The 27,406-nt window shown below is 43.2% G+C and overlaps 1 protein-coding gene and 1 long non-coding RNA gene across 2 annotated transcripts in view; one reads left to right on the plus strand and one right to left on the minus strand.

Moving 5' to 3' along the window:
- The window catches only part of LOC309961523, a 443,244-nt gene that overhangs the window by 64,180 nt on the left and 351,658 nt on the right, over positions 1 to 27,406 (minus strand). The window lies entirely within an intron of this gene.
- On the plus strand, positions 6,366 to 22,825 carry SRD5A3 (steroid 5 alpha-reductase 3). The gene is made up of 5 exons (XM_082837552.1): positions 6,366 to 6,632; positions 13,922 to 14,064; positions 15,863 to 16,060; positions 19,439 to 19,573; positions 20,641 to 22,825. The coding sequence occupies exons 1-5, from the start codon at positions 6,412 to 6,414 to the stop codon at positions 20,898 to 20,900; spliced, it is 957 nt and encodes a 318-aa protein (XP_082693678.1). The 5' UTR covers positions 6,366 to 6,411; the 3' UTR covers positions 20,901 to 22,825.

A 27,406-nucleotide genomic window follows, 5' to 3' on the forward strand; every position in this document is an offset into this window, starting at 1 on the left:
TGATCTTATCTTGGACTATTTTAGATCCTTTGTTTTCCATATACATTTTAGATTCATCTTTTCAGTTTCCACAAAATTCTTGCTGGGATTTCAATTGTAGTTATGTTGAATAATTGGATCAATAAAGGAGGAATTAACATGTTAACAACACTGAATCTTCAAAAACAGGAACATGGTCTATCTCTCCACTTATCATGTCATATTTATTTATCTCAAGCTCACACGGAACATTCACTAAAATAAACTGCATTCTGGGCCATAAAACACCCCTTAACAAATTTTTAAAAATAAGAATTATATAATGTCTGCTCTCAGATCACAATGGAATTAAGCTAGCAGTCAATAACAGAAAGAAAACTGGAAAATTTCAAAATACATGGATATTAAACAACACACTTCTAAATAATACATGGGTCAAACATGAAATCTCAAGGGAAGTTTAAAAATATTTTGAACGAAATGAAAATGAAAACACAACTTATCAAAATTTGTGGGAAGCAGCAAAAGCAGTATTTAGAAGGAAATTTATAGCATTGAATGCATATATTAGAAAAAAAGAAAGATCTAAAATCAATAATCAGGACTTCCCTGGTGATGCAGTGGTTAAGAATCTGCCTGCCAATGCAGGGGACATGGGTTCGAGCCCTGGTCTGGGAAGATCCCACATGCCGTGGAGCAACTAAACCCATGCGCCACAACTAATGAGCTTGCACTCTAGAGCCAGCGACCCACAGCTACTGAAGCCTGTGCGCTTACAGCCCATGTTCTGCAACAAGAGAAGCCACCACAATGAGAAGCCCGCACACCGCAACGAAGAGTAGCCCCTGCTCTCGGCAACTAGAGAAAGCCCCCATGCAGCAATGAAGACCCAGTGCAGCCAAAAATAAATAAATAAATTTATTAAAAAATTAAATCAATAATCTAAGTTCCAATCTTAGAAAACTAGAAAAAGAAGAGCAAATTAAGCCCAAAGTAAGCAGAAGAAAAGAAATAATAAGAATTAAAGCAGAAATCAATGAAATTGAAAACAGGAAATCAATAGAGAAAATTAACAAAATCGAAAGCTGGTTCTTTGAAAAAATTAATAAAACTGATAAGCCTCTATCCAGGCTAACTAGAAAAAGAAGAAAGAGAACACAAATTACTAATATCAGAAATTAAAGAGGGGACATCACTACAGATCCCATGGACATTAAAAGGATAATAAAGGAGTATATGGGAGTTGTCTATACTTTGCTCATTACTCTATAAATCTAAAACTGCTCTAAAGTCAAGTCTATTAATTAAGAAAACAAAAAACCCTGAGGCATGTCCCATCAGCAGGGTTGAGTACGTAAGGGTGGGGAGAAGATTATTCTTAATGGATGGGGAAGAGGGCATATGGTAACAAAAAGTGCTTGTGCTTGAAAAATATATTGAATGAATAAATATGATCTGCAAATAATGTTACATTCTGAGGTACTGAAGGCTAGGACTTCAACATACAAATTTTTTGTGGGACACAATTCAACCCATAACATGGGATGGAAGAGAAGGCATAAGGCAAAACTGGACCTTAGGGCAGGAAAGGCATTGACCTAGAACAGGTGAGAGCAAACAGGCTGAGGGAATGGGAAGCCATGGGCCCCAGGCTCAGTTATAGGGAAATAAAGCCAGAGACCTTCAAGACTCTGGCAGAATGCTGATAAGAGCTAGAGGAGCAAGCCCAGCAGCTGTGCCAAGATTCAGGCAGTCAGATTATAGTCACCTGCTCAGGCCTGATTGGTAGAACGGAGGTAAAGACAGGTGTGGCCATCAATATAACCACAGGTGCATAAAGTGCAACCCAAAGACCTTTTTTGTGAAGTAGGTATTCAGATAACCTTCTGAGAGCAAAGGGTGATACGGCAAAGTGCCAGGTGATTTGGATGGAGAAGGTTGTGAAGACTCAGTACAGGATGATGGGCTTGGAATTTGACAAAAGCAAATGAAAGGACTGTCAGGTGGCTCAGGCTGTCCTGTGAGTTCAGGTCACAATCCTATAATGAGCCCATCCTGCTCAGTAGCTCTGATAGAAAGTGGGTGATTGGGTCCACACAGGGTTGGGGATTTGCCACTGCAAGAGACGAACAGGAATGAGAACTGATGTGTGTGTGTGTGTGTGTGTGTGTGTGTGTGTGTGTGTGTGTGTGTGTGTGTGTGTGTGTGTGATAGGAAGTAGAAAAAAAGCACCAATAGGGGCTTCCCTGGTGGTGCAGTGGTTAAGAATCCGCCTGCCAATGCAGGGTACATGGGTTCAAGCCCTGGTCCGGGAGGATCCCACATGCCGCGGAGAAGCCAAGCCCGTTAGCCATGGCCGCTGAGCCTGCGCTCTAGAGCTCACGTGCCACGACTGCTGAGGCCCGCGTGCCTGGAGCCCGGGCTCCGCAACGGGAGAGGCCACCATGGTGAGAGGCCCGCGCACCACGGCGAGGAGCAGTCCCCGCTCTGCGCAACTGGAGAGGGCCGCGTGCAGCAGTGAAGACCCAACGCGGCCAAAAATAAACAAATAAAATAAATTTATTAAAAAAAAGAAAAAAAAGCACCAATAGAGCATGAATTCAGGCTGGGAAGGAAAAGCAGCAAACCACACATGTCTCAGAAGCATTCACTCCTCACACCCCACGGGCACAGTTTTCCTTTAGGCCACAACAAAACTTTTACAAAGGTTTCTACCTGCTCTCCTGCCTTTCATCTCACCCACCCTTGCCCCCAGCCTAATCCCATCCATTCTCCACCCTGCTGCCAGAATGAACTGAAAGGTCTAATCATGTAACTCCTTTGTTTAAAATTCAGTCGCTGTCTGCTGACTAAATACTGCAGACATAGTGTGCTGTACACCTAGGTCTTCTGTTCAGCAGGGGAAGCCAAATCATGTAGCCAGAGAAGCGGTGGCACCAAATCAGAGACACTTGCAGCTGATGTCAACGCTGCATCTGCTTGCAAATGCTGAACAAAGGTAACTTTTTTCACTGAGATTTGATGCACCACCACCACCAAAACAGGACCTTGTGGATGCCATTTCCTTAGTCTAAAAGGTTCTCGTTCCCTTTTGGCTCTTCGTTTATTAGGAACTCTCACCATCCTTCAAGATCTAGCTTCCTTCAGGAAGACTTCACTGACCACGCCAGTTAGAAATGACCCCTCCACCCATTTAGCCCTTTTTCTCTTCTTCATTGTGGTTATTTTTTCAAATGTATGTGAAATTAGCATTTTTGAACATCTGTGTGACAGGTGGTGCGTGGGGTGTTTTCATCTGGAAGAATCTTATTGGATCTCCTTAAGGAAGATTGTATCGTGCCCAATGTACAGATGAGGATAATGCAGAGGTGTTAACGCCTGTTGAGGACCTATTCTGTGTACAAAGCTTTCCATACATAATTTCACTCAACCTGCACAACACCCTGTGCTTCTATTTTAGAGGTGACTGTAAGTTACATAGCTGATTGTAAGTAATGGAGCAGTCAGTCTAATGCAAGTGTGTCTGCTCCAAAGCCCCCAGGTTTTCACTCTGATATGCTGTTCAAGGAGCCTATGATCATGGCCCTGTGGACCCCACCCCATAGTTTACTGTATAAAATCTTATGCACGGTGGAGGCTCAGTAAGTTTGTTCATTCATTCAGTCATTCCACAGATAATTACTGAGCATACACTATGTACCAGGAGGTACAAACGTGCTTCCTAAATTAAGAAATGAATGCATATGGCATGGCATGGCATGGCAAAGCTATGGAGAAATATAAAGGGAGTGTGGGAAGCGGGAGGAGGTTCTGTTTCTGGACTCTCCATTATGCGCCACTGTTTCTTCGTCTATCCCTGCTTCCACACCATACTGACATAATTACTACATCTCTGTATTGGTCTTGTTATCTCATGAAGCAAGTCCTCTTTTTTATTTTTGAGAGTACCTTAGCTATCTTTAGCCCTTCCTACTTTCATATAAATTTTAGAATCGGCTTCTTAAGTTCCATAAAAAGCTGGGGTCTGATTGGTACTACATTTATTCCATAATCAGCTTGGGGAGAATTTTCATTTTAACTATATTGAGTCTTTTGATCTGTGAGTTTAGTATATCTCTCCCTTTAAATATGTCTTCTTTAATACCAGTTAACATTTTATTTTCTTTGAAGATTTACATTCCTTTTATTAGATTTATTCCTAGACACATAAGTTTATGCCACTGAAAATGTTATCTTTAAAGCATTTATTTTCTGTTTGTTGCTCAGAAATAGAAATGACCAATATTTAGAAACTTATTTTTGTATCCAACCTTACCAAACTCTATTAGTTCTAATATGTTATCTGCAGACTCTCTTGGAGTTTCATATTACCTTCAAATAATAACAGCTCGTTTCTTACTTTGTAGTCTGTAGACCTGTTATTTCTTTCTCCTATTTATTGAGCTAGCTAGGGCCTTCAGGAAAGCACTGACTCCAAAGGTGATTGAATTTTCGTTTCATATTTTGAAGGTAGAGCCAACAGGATTTGCTGACAGATTGTATTTAGCAAGAGAGTAATCAAGGCTGAGTTCAAGGGTTTTGGCCTGAACAACTGGAAAAACGGCATTGTCATTTACTGCAGGCCAAGCCAGAGGTTTGCTGATTATACAGTGCAGGTAATTAAATGAAGAAAGACAAAAACTGATTGATACTTCTTGGCGATGATCTGTCTAACAGGCTTTAGCCTGGTTTTCCACTTTTGAAATAACTCACTCCAGTAAGCATTTACAAATGCTTACAGTAGGGTTTGACTTGTGGCTTCCTATTCAGCCACTGCCCTCTACAGGGGGCTTGTCTGAATATGAGCTGTGAACTCTAACTAAAATTCAAGCCAGAAAACATGGGATAATTTTTCCCTCCAGCTTCAGTCTTTCCTGTTTACACACACACACACACACACACACACACACACACACATATTGTTTTGTGATCCTTCCCCAGATCAGGTAACTACAAGAGAACCTCCCACTCAGGAAACTTGATCCCTGCAATGAACTTCCAGGTAGCTTGTCTGGAAAGATGTTCTAGAAAGTCCAGCAGCATTTCTATGGGGTTAACCTAAGAACAGTGAAGAGACAATGAAGAGGTGACCCCTGCAGATGAAACCCTAGGTCATACAGAGAGACCTCATTGTCCCAGCTGGAAGGCCAATTTGACTAACCTTTATCACGTGTTTCTCAAGTCACTGGTAAAGGCTGAAGTGTCCTTGAACAAAGAACCAAAACTCTTAAGAAGCTGGCACATTTAACATTCCAAAGGACTGTTCAAGCCACAATAACCTTCCTACCCAGTTCCCTGTGGCTCATTCAACACAAATGTAGGGTATCACACTGGGGTAAGGGCGGCCACTCCCCTCTCCTACCCCTCACCTGCCACCCAACCTCAAGAACCTAAGCTCCAGAAGGGCAGGGACATTGTCCTGTAAGCCTCTCTGTCCTTGGTGTGCAAAACGATGCCTGTCATATAAGAGGCATACAATATTTTAAGCACTGACATTTTCAAGGCTTTAAAAAAATTACCTAAAAGAGTTAAATTTACATTTGTCCTAACTGAAAATCAATGTTGTTTAAAATTGATGAGTCAATAAAAATAGCAGTCACTACACGGAGTAAATATCAGAAACGGCAGATGGTGTTAAAAACTTTGCCTCTAAGAAGTGGAACTCTAGTAGGGAGAGGACTGCAGTTTTTAAAATAGAATTTTTACCACTTTCATTTTTGTACGTGCAATTGTCTTGACTTTCTACTTTACGCGTTTAAATTATACACATTCCTAACATCCTAATACAACTATTCATTTTCTTGTATGACCCGCCTTCTTCATCCATATATTCACACATTCATATTAATATAGTTGTTCGCAATCATGGCTATATATTTTAGTCTTTTTTTTCGCTTAACCTACAGTTTCAGTTATCATAAACAGTTTTCCGTGTTTCGACCGTCTTCATAATTATGTTAATGGATTCATGATACTCCAATGTTATTGTACCATTAATTTAGCTAGATACCTTAACGTGGAACATTCTGGATTGTTTCCACTTTTCCAATGAAAACAGTGCTGCAGTGAAGACTTGCAGACGTGGTCTTGTTCGTTCCGCTGCTTTAAATCATACTGTTGAGTCGTATTTCTGGGGTTCCATATAGGAACCCCGCCTGAGACTAGTGATAGAGCGACCAACAAGCTCCAGCAAGACCCAGACCAAGAATTCCGCGCGGCGGCGTGGTGCCTCCTCCCGGGAGGCGTGTCCTGGGCGGGGCCGAGCGCGACCCAGCCCTGCGCTGCGTCACCCACGTCCCGCCCGGCTGAGCCCGGCGCGCCGCGCGCGAGTGGCCGTTCCTCCGCCAACGGGTGGCGACGGCCCGGGGAGCGCGGACGCCGGGTGCGCCGGCCATGGCTCCCTGGGCGGGGGCCGAACTCTCGGCGCTGAATCCGCTGCGTGCCGTGTGGCTCACGCTGGCCGCGGCCTTCCTGCTGACCCTACTGCTGCAGCTCGTGCCGTCCGGCCTGCTTCCGGGCTGCGCGCTCTTCCAGGACCTGATCCGCTATGGAAAAACCAAGGAAGGGGGGCCGTCGCGACCGGCCGCCTGTCGGGCCTTTGATGTCCCCAAGAGGTAACCGCGCCCGGGCGCGAGTCCTGGCTGCCTAGGCGCGGAGAGCCGGGGGCGCCCCGCTCGAGCAGCCGGCAGGGGGCAGCAGAGGTGGGCGCGGGGCCGGCGGGGCCGGCGCGGACCGGCCCGGGAGGCCCAGGCGGGTTCCTCGACGCGGCGCAACGCCGGCCCGCCCTCCGGCTCTGCCCGCGTCCGCTGCGTGGCGCTGGGGGCTGAATGCCGCGAGTGTCCGCCGACACCGAGGGTGCTGAGCCGCGCGCACCTTCCGGGGTGCAGGAACGTGAACTTCTGACCGCACCTAGCCTTTCCTTCGGGGTAAACGGCAGCGCTTCCCAATTTAGGCCCGGTCACCAGGCGGTAAATTAAAGTTTCCCAAAATTCTCCTGTTTCCCCTCTCCTGCACTCTAGGGGCTCATAAGCTAACTTGAGGTCGCCGGAACTCACTAAAAATGAAGGCAGGCCCTCCTTTCGCGCCTCTGTGTCCCGTATTTGTTTCCCAACTCTAAACAGTTAGGATGAAGGGTGAGACGCGGGTCACCAGCTGGCGCCCACCTCCTTCGATCGCAGTGACGCTCCTTACCCGCATCTCGGCAGGTGCCCCTGGAGAAATGTTGCCCAAGGTGGCACATTTTAGGCAAGCCTGGTCCCTAAGCCCCATTTGACTTTCAGCAGATTTCATAACTAAGTTCAACGAGAGATTAAATCGTTAGGACTTCAATAGAATTCTTTCAGAAATTGTAAGGCTTGTTATAGTTTCGTTTTTTGTTTGCTTTTCTTTAAATTCAGAACATTACCGGGAAGTCAGCCAAACACTGCTAGACGGTAGGAATATAGAAGTGGCTTTTCTTGGAGATACAGCCTAAGTTGGCGTTTAGGAAGGAATCTGGAGAAATGTGATAGGGTTTCTGATGTATTAAAACACCTTGGTTCTCACTTAAACCTCGCATAGGCGGTGCCCCAGGTCTGCAGACAAGAAAGAGTCTAAATAAACTTGGCTTCCCACTTTTGACTGTTGCAGAAATATTCATCAGGTATTAACACTGAGAAGCGAGCACTAGGTCATTCTGAGGAAATGTAACGGGAATGAGGCTCTGGGAAGTAGACGATTCACACACAGTGATTAAACCTCCTATTTCTTAGAAGCTCTTTGTAAGCTAAAATTTCCGGTCATCCTATTTTTCATCAGGTTTTGAGTGTAGTACTTTTCTATTTCATAGCAGGAACATTCCTAGATTGTCATTTTTTTAGTGTTACAAGGTGAAGAAAAAAATTCTTTTGAGAGTGTGAGTTCTAACAATTTATTTTCTGAATTTTAAAAAAGGTACTACTGTTTCTGGAGTAGAGGGCACATTTCAAATCATTCCCTGCACTTACCTCTTTGGCTCCCATACCCTACCTGTTACTACTCCGGTCTGTCGTTATATTTGACGGCCAAGAAACAAATTTTGTACCTTTCCCTTACTCTTTAATACAAAATTGGTACTCTTTGGGCTCCTTGTAACTTCTGCTGTATTATGAAATAATTTATGTGTTTTTCTTCTTCCAGAATTCTAGAACAGACCCTTCCATGGTGTTTTGTTTGGTCTTTTTTCTAAATTTAAACTAAAATTTCTTTTCATACTAGAGAAGGTGCAGCAAATCCAAGCCAGTCATGAAAGGCAAAAATGTCTAGATGCTATATTTAAATATTTTTCCTTGTTCAGAATTCAGTAGTACTCTTAAAGGTGAAAATAAGCCTGTAATTTTTACACTTAGAAATAGGCAGCTGTATATCACGTTTCTGCACCCAAGAGCTTAGGTGAATTTGTTTGGGATTATTTTTTCCTAAAGAGGAAAGAATTAAACCTTAATTGAATTCATGGAATGTTGATTCCATTACCCCTGCCCGGTAGTTTTTTTTTTTTTTTTAAATTAAGGTGATAGTTGCTTTTCTTGTTTTCTTTTGGTTCCTGGAGTTTTGTTTTTTGTGTTTTTTTAATTTTTAAAAATTATTTATTTATTTTATTTATTTATTTTTGGCTGCATTGGGTCTTCGTTGCTGCGGGCAGGCTTTCTCTAGTTGTGGCTACTCTTCGTTGAGGTGCGCAGGCTTCTCACTGCGATGGCTTCTCTTGTTGCGGAGCACGGTCTCTAGGCCTGCGGGCTTCCGTAGTTGTGGCATGCGGGTTCAGTAGTTGTCGCTTGCGGGCTCTAGAGCACAGGCTCAGTAGTTGTGGCACATGGGCTTAGTTGCTCCACGGCATGTGGAATCTTCCCGAACCAGGGCTCGAACCCATGTCCCCTGCATTGGCAGGTGGATTCTTAACCACTGTGCCACCAGGGAAGCCCTTCCTGGAGTTTTGATTTCCCAGAAAGTCTGAATAAATACATGACCTCGAACGTGAATCACAGTGCTCTTGACTTGCATAGTGTATATGGAAGTACTTCTGTTTCTAATATTTCAAAATGTTATAGAAACATTGCAATTGAATTGAGCTGTAGAGACAAAGAGAACCATCCAGACTTTCCCTCCTAGGGTTCAGGGGTCCTAACCCGCAGTCCAGGGGATCTGTGGATAGAATTTGGGGCAAATTGGATTGGAAAAAATTACATCTTTATTTCACTAACCTCTAGCTGAAATTTGGCACTTTAATGATGAGTGTAATCAACAAACCACAGTAGAATTAGCAATTCCTGCAATTTTGTGACAAGTTTTTTAATGTTATATTAAAAATATTGAGGAGACCTCAAAACATTATTTTCACTATAAGAATACTGTATTATCCTCCACTATATCTTGTTAGTTAATACATTAATTAAGAAGCACATATATTACAAATGTTTCTTAGTGGTTGTGTTACCTATATTTCAGCATAATTGGTTTCGTTTATCCCTGTGTCTTTTAGGCATGTAGCCTTCACCAGACTGCCAAAGGAGTGCATGATGGAAGAAAAATGTCAGGAATCCCTGCTCTAGACTGTAAACTCCATATGTTTACATTTGTCTTGTTTGTTACCATATCCCAGGCTCAATGCCTGATAATAATAAGGTCCTCGATCAATGTTTTGAATGAATCAAAAAAAAAAAAGGTTTTAGCTTTAATTGGTTTGTTGATTAACTTGACTGCTTTCTCTGAGAGTAACTTTGGATGCGGTACCTTCTCTTTCATTCATTTATTTAACCATTGTTTATAGAGTACTTACTATTGCCAGGAGCTATTCTAGGTTCCTTGGAGCCTTTGTTTTTGTAAAACGGTAAATATGTAAACAAATCTTGTAAAACAAGCAAAATAATTTCAGATGGTAATAAGTGCTTCAGAGGAAATCCAGCCTGGTTACTTGATCATGAGCAAGATGGGGTTGCCGATGACAACACTAGAAAGGATGATCAGAAAGGGTCAGGGCAGGAGATGAGTTCATTTTGGGAGGCCAGGACAGACAGCAGGCCTTACAGACCATGGTGGAGATTAGATTTTATTCTGAGTGTGTGGAAAGCAGCTTTAGGATGGGGAAGGGGGCATGGCATTATGTGATTTATGTTTGAGAGGATGACTAGCCATTGTGTGGAGAAGACTGGGTAAGAGGCCGTTAAGGGTGCTCCAGGCAAGAGGTGGTGGTATGGACTAGAGTGTTAGCATAATAGCACCTGTTCCTCATACAGGTGGTTATGACGTTAAAGCACGTGGCACAGGGCCAGGCACCTCGTCAGAACTCAGGAACCATTGGTTTCCTTCCTTAATTAAACCTATGACTCCCCTAACTGGTCCTGGGATCAGTTCTTGCAATCAGCAAGTAGTGTTAGATCAGATATCTCCTGTCCCAGAACCATCTAGTGGCTTCCAGCTCACTCCCAGGAAGAGCCCAAGACCCTGTACAGTGTTGTCCCCACCACCTCACTGAGATCCTATCGTTTGCCCCCCGTGTGGCTCCAATCCAGTTTTCTGGGTCTCTCTGCTTGTTTTCTGTCCCCTCAGGGCCTTCGCCCTGTAGAGGCCTTTCCTCTACCTGGAAAGCTCTTCCCCCAAATAGCCAGATGGTTTACGCCCTCACTTCCTATAATTCTGCTCAGGTATAACCTTCTCAACGAGGCCTGCCCTACCCACCCTGTTTAAAAGTATAATACTACCATCCCCAGCACTTCTTCGTCTCTTCCCAGCTTTAGTTTTCTTGTTAGCAATTATCACCTACTGACATGGTGTAAATTTTACTTCTGTGTGTAACTGTGAGTATAAGCTCCATGAGGGCAGGAACTGTTGTCTTTTGTGTTCATTGCTGTACCCCCAGAGCCTAGAGCAGTCCCTGGCTTATACTAAGCACCAAAATGTTTGTTAAGTCAGAGGAGTGCTTGCTTGGTGCCCAGCCCTGAGCTACCATAGGGTCCCCATATCCCTGCTCCCAGGGGTTCACTTCAGTTAAGCAAAGTGCCAAGGGGGGAAAAAGAGGGAGAGCGTCTAGAAGAGAAGGAAGGAGAGTTTTCAGATCTGCTTTTGAGGCTAGAGCTGGGTCTTTTCAAAAAACAGATGTAACCACGAATTAAGAGTAGGACACGTTTCCTGTAGCAGGAAATAAGGCAAGCAAAACAAGAGATAGAATGTGCAAAATGTAGGAATAAGAAAAACAGTCTGCCTGTGAATCAAAACCCCATGGCACAAGTAGGGCACAGCAAAATGTGGCTTAGCATCTTATATCAAACATTCTTGAGTAATTTGGTTGACTTATGGTTTGGTATAAATTGGTACATGTAACATAGGGCTGGAAAAGCAGGTTCCGGCAAGTCTAGATCACATGAATAGGAGCACAGCCATGTGATTTTAACTTCAGAGTCATCAGGGCTGAGTGTGGAGTCAAACACTGCCACTTACTGCATGACCTTGGATAAGTAACTTAACCTTCTGAGCCTTAGTTTTCTCAGCTGCCACATGTAAATATAATGCAAACTTGACAGGATTGTTGGGAAGATGAAATGAAATACTCTTTAACTGGTCTCCCCACAACTGGACGATTCTCTTTCCTTACCAGGGGGATTTTTTTTAACTTAAAAAAGACCAAAATGAATGAACAATGCTCTCTCTCTTTTTTTCTTTTGATTGTGATATAATATACATGACATACCATTTTCCACTTTAACCCTTTTTGCGTGTACAGCTCATTGGCTTTAAGTACATTCACATTGTTGTGCAGCCATCACCACTGTCATCATCTCCAGAACTTTTCCATCAGCCAGAAGGATTTTTAAAACATAAAGTATTACTTCAGGTTGCTGTGTTCAGATGCCTTCCCATCCCACTTAAAAGCCAGTGTCCTGGGCTTCCCTGGTGGCACAGTGGTTGAGAGTCCGCCTGCTGATGCAGGGGACACGGTCCGGGAAGATCCCACATGCCTCAGAGCAGCTGGGCCCATGGACCACGGCCGCTGAGCCTGCGCGTCCGGAGCCTGTGCTCCGCAACGGGAGAGGCCACAACAGTGAGAGGCCTGCGTACCGCAAAAAAAAAAGCCAGTGTCCTTACAGGGCCCTGTAGGGTCTGCCCTTGCTTTTCATGCCCTAGCACCCTCCACACATGTGTCCTTTGTTGTGCCTCAGGGCCTTCGTGGTGGTTGTTTCCTCTGCCTAGAACATTCTTTGCTCAGAAATTCACAAAGATTATTCATTCTAGCCAAGTGTCACTTCCAGAGAGGCCATCCTTGACCACTCACCCAGAATGGCCTCCCCTTTGCACCGTCTCTGTTTCCTCACCCAGCACTGGGCTAGATGTCTACAGGTTCATTTGCTGACTGTCTGCCGAAAGATAAACTTCATCACGTCAGCCACCTGCTCGGTTTGCTCCCTGCTGCGTCTCCAGCTCCAAGAACATCACCTAGCATGTTCTAAGTGCTCAGTAAATTGTTTTGAAAACATGAAGTAGGTAAAGCGGCTGAAAGTTGCTCCTCAGAAGCTGGCCCCTCCCCTTTCCATGGGAGCCTGCAGAGCACCTTGCAGCTGCCATTCTGCTCTGCTGGCTCATACCAGACCTGGGCTCAGTTCTAGGAAGTGTGTCTTACGGAAGACCCTGGGAGGCAACCAAAGGCCAGGGGCCCAGGGGTGGGGACGAGGGGGTAGACTTGACACTCATGCATGAACTTTGCAGGAAACTAAGCTCTTGAGCCTAGAGAAGATCTGAATCCAGAATAACAGGACATCTCAGAGAGGACAGATCTGGTGATAGAATTTGTAACAGTAGTGGGGAGAATAAGTGGGTTGCTATGGAATGGTCAGCTTAGATCAGTGTTTGTCAGACGGGCTGTGGGCATAGTCTGGGGGACTGTGAGGTCTGGTACATACAAGCATACTCTGAATCAACTGGAAGAGGAGTCCCTGAATCTATGTGTAATCCTATTGACTCCAGGCTGTCTTACTGCATCACAGATTAATGAGACAAGAAGGAGGGCTTAATATAGATGTGATGCATTGAAGACCAGGGAAGGCCAGGTGACCTCCAGGCACCCTGCAGTGTCAGAAAGATTTTGCATTGATTTGATTAGAGAAAAATAGTAGAGGTATAGGTAAAGAGACCTCAAAAAAGCATGTTAGGCCCTGCTGCCATATTAGGTGATTCCTTTGCAGCAAACCAGCATCATCTTTCATGTTAAATTGACATTGCTAATTGCTAATTTCAACTTTTATTGGTTTTGTGGTTTTATTTATTTCATTCGTTACTGTGTTGATTGCAAAATATGTATTGTATTTGTATGAGAGCGGTACGCATCAGGAGTTGATAGCTAGTTTTATGAGTTAATATTTGTCATGTTATTATAAAAGTAATTTAGATCAACACAATTTAAGAAAACACCGAATCAGAAGACCTTTAAGGTTTCTTGCAACCCTGAGAACCTGTGATTGTGCAAATCTTGTGTAACAGTTGTACGGCTATTGCAGCAATATCACTCGAGATTTAGAAATCTTCCACAGATTTGGCTAGTGTTAGCACAATCTAGGCTGTCTCTGCCAGGCCCTGGGGCCCCTATTTTTGAGTTTGAGCCCAATCCTGTTACCTGAAGATAAGAGAGAGCTAATTAACCCTACATCTAAGTTTAACAAGGTCATTCATGTTCTTGTTGACTTTAGGAAGCCTCTTTTTCTTATTAGTTAACCAGTCCCATCATTTGAAAGGAAATTTCAAAAATCTGAACATCTGTAGGATTCAGGTTCTGTTAAAAAAGCAAAGCTATACTTGCGGAATGGAGGAAAGAGGATAGGGAAACTAAAAATAGTCTTCCTGTATAAAGGCTTAAAGTGGATCCACTCTGATTATTATCTAACTTGTTTTCCCTCCGCAGGTATTTTTCTCACTTCTATATCATCTCGGTGCTGTGGAATGGCTTCCTGCTTTGGAGCCTTACTCAGTCTCTGTTTGTGGGAGCACCTTTTCCAAACTGGCTTCATCATTTACTCAGAATTCTTGGGGCTGCGCAATTCCGAGGTAACAACTCCTCTGGCTAATACCAACCATTGTATCCTGTTCCTGTCTCTCCTGCCTGCAGGGAGGTGTTCTCGGTATTTCATAGCCACTCTCAGCTTCTTGGCGGGGCTGGGAAGTGAAGGGTGGGGCAGAAAGGGTTCCGCGTGGATCACAGCCAGATGGCCAAGGGGAAGGCCCCAAGTCCTTCACTGAGATCATGGCAGAGCTGAGAGTCAGCTCTTCATCCCTGATTTCCCAGCAAGTGCTGTGCTGAACAGGACTGGCTGTTCTCCCTCTGATATTTTTAGTACTTTAGGATCCCTCAGGTTTGCCTTGAAACATTTATCATATATATAGTTCCAACCACAATCATGCCTCTGGACTCCAGAAATTTGATAGAAAATTACTTTTTGATCACAGGTTAAAAATGTTTGTTATGCTGTGAGGCTTTGGTTATATAAAAAAAATTGACTGTAAATAGTTGTTGATCAGATGATTACAAAATAGCATTTAAATTTGCCTCACTGTGCCTTGAATAAAGGATACACAGAACAATTTAAAAGGTAAGGAATTGAAGATGAAAACCATAAAGTGGCCTCAATTAATATCAGGCATCAGGAGAGGGGCAGAATTAGAAACAAATTGTTCTGGTGCTATCTCTGTCCTTTGTTCCAGCAGCCAAACCGCTGGCTTCCTAGGAACAGTCCTTTTCTGTATAACCAGAGGAACTTGTTGCAAAAGAGGACAGAAAGAAAAAGCTATGCAGATCCTACTTGGGAGGGGAAGATACCTCGGTGAATCCCACTTCACCCATTAAAACTTTACCTCTTCATTTGCTTACTGGGGGGCTGGCTGGGTTCTGATATTTGAAGGGTGGTTGTGAGGAGTTGTATTTGGTTGTTTGTTTTATCCTATTCCTGAAGAGTTAGAACTAGGTTTCACTATATTTAAATGAGAAAAGCAGGCAAAGCCAATCTGTGTGATAGAAGTCTCCATAGAGCGTACCCGTGGGAGGGTGCGGGGAGGGGCAGTGCCTGGAGGGGAGCACGAGGTGCTGGTTGTGTTCTGTTTCTTGATGTAGGGGCTGGTCGTATGGGTGGGATGGGCTGGTGTACTTCGCAAAAATTCATTAGGCTGTGTCCTTATTGTATTTTTATGATGTGTGTGATAACATTTTTAAAAAACATCTAGATTTTATGTCATTTTAAAAACCAGCATTTCTTCTGACTTCTCTTGAGGCAGAGGGCTGAGAGGCAGATAGGAAGATAGATCTCAAGTCTCACAGTCCCCCAAAAGTATAATTTCTTTTTTTTTTTAATACGGAAAGAAATGCATAACTCTTCCTGTCTCTGTTCCCATCCCCCTTTCTGCTTCTGTATATGCCTGTGTCTCTTCTCCCCCCGGACCTCAGGGATCCCACCAGGAGTCCTTGCTCAGAGGTTATCCAGGAACTCTTCCTGACTATCTTCAAATGGGGATTGGTGCCAGGGACCAGAGACCATGGAGTTTGGGTTCTGAGAGCATGGATCCCTTCACAGCCATGTAACCCAGAAGGCTTTCACATCACAGCGTAGAGTCAGGAGACCCGAGTCTGTCTCAGCTCTGTCACCAGCTTACTGTGTAACCTTGAGCCAAATGCCTTGACTTCACTTGGCTCACTCCCTCATTGCCAAACAAAGGAGGTGTTAGGCTGGATGATATCTAGGGCCCCTTCCAAGCTCTGATCTTGTTTAATACCCTGTTTAACAGTAGGGGAAATCATAACTTTGGATTAGTCCTGGAGAGAGAGATGCTGAGTGTGTTCCATTCTGAATTGTAGGGGGTGAGCTCGCGCTGTCTGCGTTCTTAGTGCTAGTGTTTCTGTGGCTACACAGCCTACGAAGACTCTTCGAGTGCTTCTATGTCAGTGTCTTCTCCAATGCCATGATTCACGTCGTGCAGTACTGTTTTGGACTTGTCTACTATGTCCTTGTTGGCCTAACTGTGTTGAGCCAAGTGCCAATGGACGGCAGGAATGGTGAGTGGTTGCTGGGGTCTGTCAGCTGAGTCACTGGGTATATGAGGGACTCTGGGTGAAGCATTCCACCAAGCATTATGGAAGTTAGAAAGTAGGAGTTCACTTCGCATTTGAGGAGTTTGGGCTCTAATTGTAGCTTTAAAAAGTCAGCATGCCCAAGGGTGCCTAGCAGATGCACATCACAACCATAACTGCTAAAACCTGAGAGATACCAATGTAAGCAGCAATGCCTTCAGTAAAGAGAATAAAGTGCAAAGTCTTCAGGAGGCCTGGTTTAGGGATGAAGAAGTGGGATGTGGGGTTTCCATCAGTGGGATTGAAGTCAGTGAACTTCTGTGGAGTTAGTCCGGAAAGGAAGAGGCAGTGTGGTCAAGAGTAGAACAGGAAGCAGGGGAACACACTGGAACAGGAGAAAGGGTCAGCAAGCCAAGCTGCCTCACCAAAGCCTCATCATCCAGGGGTGGAGGGGTGAGGGATGAGGGTGGGGAAGGGAAAGTTGTTGTGCAGGGTGAACTCATGGAATACCGGAGGAGGAAAGGGTGGCCTGAGCTCATGGTGAATAGTTGGGATTTGAAGAGGAGGTAGGGAGCCATTTTGTTGCCATCTCGTTCTTGTGATTGTTCCCGTTGTAACAAAGCTTATTTCAAGTGAGGCAGCCTGAGCGGAGAGGACAAAAGAGCACTGTGGTAAATCAAAATTGTGCCTTAACACTTCTGAGCTCTCACTAGCCAGGAAGAGGGAAGCAAAATCATGACTTTGTTTATGAGGAGGAAATGAAATGTGATTTGGGGGATGGGGAGAGGGAGGATTGGATATCTGACATATCTGACCATGGTTTTTGTAAAAACAGTGCATGCTTATCATAAAGAATTCAAGTCATTTTGGGTGGTGGAAATGAGTTTTCTAGTGCTGAGCTTAACTTCATCTCGCATCCTTGGTATCCGTCAACCCACACGCTCTAGGGTAGGTCCTTCACAGCTGTTTTCTCTAAGCCCAAGTCTCCCTGTTTCCTAAAGCCGCCCTATCCCTCCTTGTAAATTGAGCCCATGGTCTGGATATTTCCAGTACTCAGTGAGTGAGCTCTCTCCTCAGGTTTGATTTCAGTGTCAAGTGCCCCTTGATTGGCCTCTCTCTCTGTTGCTGTAGGACAGCCCGTGGCCTCCATGGCGCAAGGAATGATTTTAAAGTATGACTTATTGACGCTCTTTCTCAATTCCTGAGTTGTTTACTGGCTCCAGCCACTCAGTTAGCATCTCTCCATCTAATTTCTCTGAACGTAAGTTAGTTTTTCCTCCCTGAGCTTTCGGCTGTGGCATCCTTGTGCCTCCCATGTCATGGTTTGAGCCGTCATTCCTGGAGAACAGTCCGAGGTTTTTACCCAAAGGAGCTTTCCAAAGCACTTTGGTAACCCACTAGCTTGCAGTCTGTTAGCATTACATATCTCTCCTGGAGTTTCCTCTGCTGGCTGGACCCCAACTTCCACCTTCCTTCCTGTATAAGAAGTCAAGGAAAGGCTGCTGAGACACCCACAAAATAGCTTGTAGACACTCCTTTCTGAAGTTTTCTGAAACTTGTGTTTCACTTACCTGTCCTTCAAGAGATCATCTGGGACAGTATGGGGAGGACTGGTTTCAGGAATTCATTGGAAGAGAACACTGGGGCATTTGCCAGCTGCAGAGTCTGATAGAAATGACAGGGGCTTGGGCGTCAGATGGGCCTGAGTCTGAATTCTGGCTTATTAACATCTCAGAGCCTCAGAACCTTCATCTGGAATTAGGGACATACACTGATTTCAGAGGGTTCTTGTGAAAGTGGAAAGAAAGTGTATCTGTAAACTACCCATATCTTCACATCTCCTTGCCTTCAGAATCTAGAGGGTCCACCCCCAGTCGCTCTCCATTACATTGTTCTGTTGTTTTTTCTTCAGAGTACCATCTGTACCTTAAATTATCTTGGTCATTGATTTTTTTACTTGTTTCATCTCTTGCTACTAGAGTGTGAGTTCATGAGGACTGGGACCTCACCTGACTTACCCACTGCTTTATCCCTTGTGAGAGATGCCACACTCAGTGGACACTCAATAAGGAACGAATGAATAAATGAATAACTAAATACTACACAGATTAGACTCTCAGTAAATAGCCTTCCTCCTACCTCCCCTTTCCTGTATCAAAACTTCCTCTTCAAATTTTTTTTTCTCTCATAGGTAATTTCTCTGCCTTTAGAGTAGGTGACTTGGCTGTAACATGAACTCTCAGACACTTGCTTCAACTTTTAATCATGTGGTGAATTGCTCTTATAGCCCTCTGATTTAAAACTATTTTTCATATTCTGTTTATTTTTAACTTATAAAAATATAACTATTTAGTTAAATGGCTAAACTTAGTCAACATTAAGAGACTATGGTAGATTGTTTAGAGAAAGCAAGTTTTTAAAAGAAATTAACACAATTAGATTTTGGTGGACTGTCATTAGTCATTAGCTGTCAGCTGAGTCCTGCCTCCAGGTACCCATATGGAATAGCTTGACCCTTGGATCTCCTACCTGAATCAACTTTGTAGGGGCTCCCTCTTGGCTGCAGAGCCTCCGGCTCTTCCCCGTTGTCAATGGACAGCTTTGTTTTTTCAGTCAAATCCCTGACTAGCCTCACTGCTTCCTGCTGAACATAGGGAAGTCCTTAATTTGTTTTTCTAATGCCAGTCCTTAGAAAACCTGCATTCTTCACGTCTTCTTGGTAGCTGGAGAAGAAAGAAGATGAAACTTTTGAGTGTTTCTACTCCTGAAACAAAATCTCTCTGACTAGATTCTCTCTAATCAGAAAGGGATACTGTTTTGGTCTTTATCTTGCAGTTTCCATTTCTCCTCTTTTTGAGAAGTTCCACTGTTAGCCTTTACTTCCAGTGATTTTCTTCACTGGCCAGAGCCAGTCAAGTCAGCATTAAAGGTTTCCTTAGAAATGGCTCGGGATGAGATCCTTTAGGAAGTGTTTTTCTGACGGACTGTAAGAAAGAGGACATAAAACCAGGCTTAGAAATAAAAATGCTAAGTAGTCTCACCACACAAGAGTGCATCACAAGAGTGGGAGACAGAGCTGACCCCTGTGCTTGAAGCACTTGAAGAAGGAGCAAGAGAATGTGTTGATATGGAATTCTCTGCCAGGGGCCCCTGAAGCTGCCCCTGGCTGAGGAGCACACCTCCCTCATCCACAGGGATGCTGTTCTCCCCTCTGTACTTGGGAAATTATAGCAGGATGATTTTCCAGTCGTGAAGAACAGAATAAGTAGGTAATGGTGTTCTACTGATTATATGATTTTTTTAATGCTCTGAGCCTCTGAAATTTTGCAGAGTTGGCTAATAAGGTAATTCTTATTTCTGTAGTCTACGTGATAGGGAAAAATCTCTTGATGCAAGCTCGGTGGTTCCATATCCTCGGAATGATGATGTTCATCTGGTCATCTGTCCATCAGTATAAGTGTCATGTCATTCTCGGCAATCTCAGGAAAAATAAAGCAGGTGAGATATCTTTTAGAACCACTGCATGTGGATTTTAGCCCTCCGAAGTTAGGTGTACATATTACTTCTCTCTTTTCTTTCCTGCCCTAATTAGTTGACTAATCTATCAAATGCTCTTTTTTTTTTTTTTTCTTGCGGTACGTGGGCCTCTCCCGTTGCGGAGCACAGGCTCCGCGCAGGCTCAGCGGCCATGGCTCACGGGCCCAGCTGCTCCGCGGCATGTGGGATCTTCCCGGACCGGGGCATGAACCCGCGTCCCCTGCATCGGCAGGCGGACTCTCAACCATTGCACTACCAGGGAAGCCCTCCAATGCTCATTTTTGACAAGAGTCTCTGGGTCTTGATCTTCCCATCTGTAAAATGAGAGCATTTTACTGAAAGACCTCCCTGACACCATCTAGCCCTGACATTCTGCAACTCTATTCTGTGCCCACATTTTGGGGCCTACACTGCATATATGTGTCTAACCAGCATGTGAGCCCTAGTATTACTATGCCAAGTTAGTATCATTCCAGCTAAAGCAAAAAAACCTTGACTCTTTAGTTAACTTGTGTTGATTTATCACAGTTACAGTTTTTATTAGACTTTTTGAAATATTAAAAATGGAATAGTACTATTCAGCGTTTATCAAGTGCTTATTTTGTGCCAGCCCTGTTCTGAGTGCTTTATATGTAACTTCACAGTACTCGCTTTAGGCGGGTACAGTCTTATCCTCATTTTATAGATGAGGAAAAAGAGGCACAGAGAGGTTAAGCAACTTATCTAAAGTTACACAGCTTGTAAGTGGCAGAGCTAGGATTTGAACTCATGTAGTCTGACTCTGGTGTCTGAGTTCTTAATAGCTTGGAGGATTGTTGGAGAAACTTATTTACAGTTGTTAGTATAACCTCAGCATGTGACTTTTTAATATGTAGGAGAATGACAATGGAGGTGCGACAGGATGGTGGTTTGTACAGGTCTGTGACACCTTTTTCTAAATGAGTTTTATAAATTATTTGGAGGGTGAAGTGGTAAAACTTCGTTTTGGCAACTTCAAATGTTCAGGGTATCTTCTTTTTCCATTTCAGGAGTGGTCATTCACTGTAACCACCGAATCCCTTTTGGAGACTGGTTTGAATACGTTTCTTCCCCTAACTACTTGGCAGAGCTGATGATCTACATTTCCATGGCTGTCACCTTTGGTTTCCACAACTTAACTTGGTGGCTCGTGGTAACATATGTCTTCTTCAGCCAGGCCCTGTCTGCTTTCCTCAGCCACAAATTCTACAAAAGCAAATTCGTCTCCTACCCGAAGCACAGGAAAGCTTTCCTACCATTTCTGTTTTAAGATAATCTCAGTTATGAGGAATGCACACCAGGTGACAGTTCCAATTCCCAAGGACAACGAAGTCTAGAGACCAAAGTACAATTTCTGTAGAACTGTTTAAAACTCTCTGGTGCATTTCTGTTACCAGAAGTCTTCAGTGCATGAGCAAAGCAATACCACTCAAGAAAATGAGTCTTGGGACTTCCTTGGCAGTCCAATGGTTAAGGCTCCGCACTTCCACTGCAGGGGGCATGGGTTCGATCCCTGGTTGGGGAACTAAGATCTCACTTGCTGCTCAGCGTGGCAAAATAAATAAAATTTTTTTAAACAATGGAAGAAATTGAGTCTTCAGAGAAGAAATACTTCTGGCAGACCTGGGAGTGCTATGTCTGCTTTCTAAGGTGCTTTATAAAAGCAACCAAATGCTAAAAAAGTAGATGAGACTTTTCCAAGCTGCTTCAAAAACAGACTAATCAAGAGTATACAAACAGCTTCAAACAAACACACACACAGTGGAAGAGATAAGGTCATCTGTGGCTTTGTTTTTGCTACAGACAAATTAACTAGACTACACAATAAGCAATATAGCAGATGCTCAGTAACTGCTTGTTGCATATCAGTCAAAGCTGAATAGCCTTTGAAAATAACAACAATGTATAATTTCACACCAATGGATTCTGGGAAAAGTGAGTTGATTGAAGTTAGCTTATACTTATTACCACAAAGATTTCCAGCTATGTAACCATCAATAGTCATTTCCCCCTCAAATCATAGCCTAACAAAGTTTGAAACCTCTTTTATTTAATATTTTTTTGACATCCCTTTCTAGGGAGTACCTTAAAAGTGTAAGCATCTGAAATAAAATATTTTTATATTTATGCATAAAAAGCCCTCATGAATGGAACTGACTTGCACTCGGTATTGGATAGTGCTGTAGCCTCATTCATATGTAGTTATTCAAATTGGATTAATGTCTGCCTGAGTGTATTTTAACTAATAGAATGAATCTGAAGATATTTAAAAATAAAGTTTACACTTAAGATAGCTTATGTTAAAGAAAATATCCATGATTAAATCAAGTGGATATAACTGCATGGTGTGAAAGTAGAAAATAATACTATAGCCTGAGCAACGCAGTAAAAAACTGCACATTCGTGCAGCATAAGATTTACTGGCTTACTGGCTGAGGTATTAACTTTATTTCTTTTATACAGATATCTTCTTATAGTCTACTAGGTACTAAAGTTTTGCACTAAGATGTACCATGCTATGGGGGAAAGCACCTCATTATTAACCAGACACACATGGAAGGCACAGTCTAAGAATATCCTCCCAACCTGCATCTCTGGAGTAGTAAACCAAAGCTGGTAAACAGATTCTTTTTAACCCAACTTTCAATATATGTACATCAGCACATTTTCTAAAGTGCTTAGATTTCTGAAGTAGCATTTTCTCCCCAATAATCAAATACCACTTCCATCAGCTATTCCATCTAATAAATGACATAGTCATTTCATTTATCATTTAGATTTGCCATCCTCAGGACCGGGACTCAGGAACAAAACTTTCTACACCAGAAATGTAAAGCATATTGCATTTTGGTCTTAATTGCCACACAAATGGCATAAATAATTTTAGCATATTATTTGGGGAGAAAAATGTATTTTGCTTTAGCATACGGTTTTATACTAGGTTAGACTAGGAATTTGTCTGCTATTCTGGAATTTCATTGTACTTTTAAGTAAAATAATGAGCATTCCCTGTGAAGAAGCCTGTCGGGCCCTGAGAGAGGGTTCCCAGTCAGCTCTGTGCTCCCCATGTTCTTGCCATCCTTCTCATGCTTCTCCTGTCTTCTACTCTCCCTCCCCCTTCCTTGCCCAAACATTGCATTTCTAGGTGAAGACAGAAAAGGAAGTAGTGATGTCCTCAAAGAGGCTCCGAACACAGCCGTGGAGAATAATTGAGAATTGTGCTTGCAAGATCACAGTCAACATTGCTCTTTGTGCTGGTAAAAATAGTCCATGTGCCTAAAGGGAGAACACCAGAGAGAGTCTGCAGATTCTTCACATGGATAATCCAGAAATAGCTTGGGGCTGGAGATTCTTGATTTTCCTATTGGCTTAGTTGAATAGCTTTACTCTTTAATTCTCTGTTACTATTAAGTTCGGGAAAATGTTACTGAACTACCTCATGACGGCATTCCCTGGATTAGCTACTGACTAAAAAAGTGTACTGAAAATAGCCTTTGTTTTTAAGTCTCCAAGTTGTAGCTCATCCTCTATACTAACATTTGCTTTCAGTAGCATGGATTATTTTGTCTCCACAAAGCTTTGTTCTGTATTGTGTTTTTAATTCAATGAGTGGTTATTGCTAGAATTCCTATCCCAAAAAAAAGCCTTTGCCGGTACTTTTATATGAAGCTTAATGGATAGTTTAAGGAGACTGTAAACATTTGCATAACTGAAGTTACCTGAAAATTCAAAGACCATTGATAAGTAACATATCTCAAAATGAACTGTCGTATTAAAGGTCTTAAAATAGTAAATGAGCAAGTAGAAATTTTTTACACCTATCTAAGCAATTTCTGCCCACTCGCTTGCATTGCTTATCAGAAAAAAATATTCAGCTGATTTTTATCAGTGTCTTACATTAGTCTAAGATTTTTCTGATAAATGGACAAGAAACAGTGGAGGTGGCAGTGATCCCTAAGTAATTCACGTGATGCATACTTCATCATTTTTCTCAAATACCAATGATCTAGAAAGCCATGTATTGGTTTGGGGGAAACAGAGAGCTACTCTATGCACATAATATCAGGTCTCTTCCTTCAAAAAGACTCTGAACACTTGAAATGTGCATCCCCACAAGAGCAGGGCATGAACCTTTGTGGACACAAAAGGCAGCTGGTGATAGGACTGCAGCTCAGTGAGCGGAGCTTGAGCTGGATCTCAGCCCACTCACCCTTCAGCCTGCGGTCCTTTGTGCAGTGCGCAGACTGCACAACCTTCCAGAGAGACCCTGCTCATCGTGCTGCCTGTCTGTCTGCAGATTCTGTTCACTCTTGAAGAAAGCAAAACTTGATTTCATGGAATCATCTCATTGAGAAAGGCCATAAGAATTAAACTAGGAGAAGGGGAAGTAAGCACTCTATGCAAAACATCTCTGCTTCCACACACTAAAAGAGGAGTCTGGTGGTTAACAGGTAAGTGACCCTCAAACAGTAGAATGTCTGTCCAGATGCTAGGATGCTGGCCCCAAGTAGAGAGAATATTTTGCTTCTCTGATTACCAGCTCCTGTCTTCCCAGCTTATTGTTCTAGTACAGCAACTCCAAGTCTTTCCACCCCATTGGGACCTCCAGTCTGTCGATAGAACGTAGTCCTTCACCTTTTCTAAGTCATATCTCCTTACCCTGCTTAAGTGAATCACTCTAATCATTCTTTGTATATATCCCCAATTCTCTTGCCGCCCCACATTGCTTCTTCCTTGTGGTTTAACCAAGGCACACCTCTGGTTAAATTCAACCCTCCCTCCTTGGTGTGTGCACCTATGCAACTGAACTGTGGCTGGAGAAATACAGTCCACCAACATCCCCCTTCGAATTCATGGCCGTTAACCTCAAGTGGGGTTCACTGCTGCAGTCGTACTAAACTTCCCCAGTCCATTCACTCTCCCATTCTGCTGACTGTGTCACATCCCTGTCCTCAGGAAAATGAAGCCGCTGGAAGACTGCTTCCACCGTTACCACCACTGCCTCCACCCACCTAAGCATTTGCCCATTTATGTTGTCCGCCCTCGTTACTGTTGAAGGATACTTTCTTTTTAAAAGAGGATGTATAATCATGATTCTCACACAAATATAAAATGAGCGCATGCCAAAGATTTTATTGAACTCATAATGAAGGAACTAGTAAGATGTTAGAACCAGTACCAAGAGTCTGCTGCTTACAAAGTTGCAAAATAGCTCAAAGACGAGGTGCAGATAACCTGAGGAGTGTGCTGGACAGGGCACCAGTAATATTTTTTGCTCATTTCCAAGTCATTTGCAGTTTTTTCCTGAGACTAAACAATCTCTCTGGGTTTCTACTCAAAGCTAGGCCCTCTACTTGGGCACTAGAGTCTACCTAAGGACATTGGTTAGCCATTCTTCCTCCTACTAAATCAGCAAAGTTTTGCCGTTTCTCAATTTTCCCATCAGCAGAAAAATACCTTTTTAACACCTAACCCCATTGCCCTCACCACCTGATTTTTCTGGTGGCTTTGCAGCAAAACTAGAAAGAGTTATTTTGTTCTTACTAGCTCCAGTTCTTTTTCTCTCACTGCCAAACCCATTCCAGTCACTCTCCAGACCTCACGACTCAACTGACACTGCTCTTGAAAGTCCATGCTAAATCCAGCGGTCACTTCTCAGTATTCATACCAGCACAGCAGCGGTGGTCTGCCACTTCACCTTGATACACTTCCTTTAATTGACTCCAAGACTCCACACACTCCGAGTTTTCCCCCTACCTCCCTGACTGTTCCTTCCCAGGTTTCTCTACAATTCCTTCTCTCTATCCTGGCTTCTGAATGTAGGAATATGCCAATTCCCAGTTTTTGGTCCCTTGATCCCTCAATCTTTAGATGGTGATCTCATACAGTCTCATGACTTTAAATACTATTTGTATACTGACAACTTCTAAATATATATATCCAGCCTAAACATCATTCCCCAACTCTAGACTCGTATGTCCAATTTCCTGCTTAATGTCTCTACTTGGTGTGTAATAGATATCTCGATAGATGTGATTAAATGTGAATTTCTGATTTTCCTCATCCCCACACCTGATCCTCCTACAGTCTTCCCATTTCTTTATTACTCAAACTGAAAATGATGAGGTCTTCCTTGACTCTTCTCTTTCTCTCTTGCCCCGCAGACCAATCTGTGGTTCTACATCCAGAAGTCATCCCTGTTACATTGACTATGAGCCACCATCTTGATTTTAGCCACCATCATTTCTTGCCTAATTTACTGCCCCAGACTCATAATTGGTGTCCTAGCTTTCTCCCTTATTCTCTACAGCTGCTTCTCAACACAAGCCAGAGTGATCTTTCAGAAACGTAGATCATGCCACTACTCTCTCAAAACCCTGCAACAGCTCCCAGTTTCTCTCAGATCAAGGCCAAAGTTAACTCCAGTAACCTGCTAGCTTCCCATATGATCTGACCCGCAGTCATCTCCCTTATCTCATCTCCTATTCTTACCCTCATTCCCTCTTCCTACACACTGGCCCCCTTGCTGTTCCATATCCACCGTGCTCCTATTTTAGGGCCTTTGCACTGGCTGTTTCTTCTGCCTAGAGTGCTCCTCCTCCAGTGGGCCACATGGCTGACCGCCGTGCCCCCTTTAAGTCGGATCATCTGCTGCTGTGTAATGATGTACTCCAAATCTTAGCAGCATAAAACAGCAAACGTCTCTCGTAGTTTCTGTGGGTCAGGACTTCAGGTACAACTTAGCCGGGTGCCTCTGCCTCAAGAATTCACTGCAGTCAAGGTGTCACCAGGGCTGAGGTCCCATCAGTAAGTTTTATTGTTGTTGTTTTATATAAGAGGGACATAGGCTCTTACTAACCCAGATGAATGTTATTTGTACTCCCTGGATCGCATCCTCTGGAATGTGTGGTAATTTAGAATTGGAAGCGCCTGATAGTATCAGGGTGTGTCAGTATGAATAAGTAACATCTGAGTGTGCCATTTTGGCATGCATACTAATAAATTTTACTCATTCATAGAGTGTAGACTTATCAAGATCGACAGGAATTTTGGGCTGTGGATAGACCTTAACACTGGTTAGTAGAGGTTGGCCAAGGGCCTGGCTGTCTGTAGACTGAGCACTTATTGCAACTCCCCTGCAGAATCCAGGCCTATCTTCCATTTTCATGACTCAACAAAGTCTCTTTTTATTACCCTAAATTCAAACTTATACAGTAAGTGAAACAAGGGAGCCCCCAAGGCAAGTACTTGTGCTACTTGATGGAGCAGCACCCTGACTTGCCTACTACAGAAGACAGTTTTTAATAAAAAGTTACAGGCAGAATTATAGACTTTGCTCCTTGCCTTCATCTCCCACTTGCTGATTAGATTTCCCTAGTCAGCAGTCTTTCATCGTTAGGTCTAAGACAATATTTACAAAATCACCTTTGGAAACTCTGGGTAAAGAATAATGCCATCTTAATCTTGGGTCTGGAAAAGAATTAAGTCCCCTCAGGAAACAAAGGAGAAAAAAAATGGAAATCAATTATGAGATTCTCTTTAAGTCCAGGGAAAGGCAGAAGGATTCCCGCCAAACTTAGGAAGTTTACATACAGGCACATTTAGAGAATCGCTACAGGAAACACAGTGCTTACTAACAATATTCCTCCTCCTGGATCAGACAATCAGATCAGAGTTTTTTACACCGACTTTGATCAGGTTAGTGACTTACATAAAAAGATCATCTATCTGTGGCCGGGTCTTTAGATGTTACCCCTCTGAAAACAGAAGAATAGC

This window comes from Leucopleurus acutus (genome assembly GCF_964270905.1).
Source record: "Leucopleurus acutus genome assembly, chromosome: 4".
Classification (NCBI taxonomy): domain Eukaryota; kingdom Metazoa; phylum Chordata; class Mammalia; order Artiodactyla; family Delphinidae; genus Leucopleurus; species Leucopleurus acutus.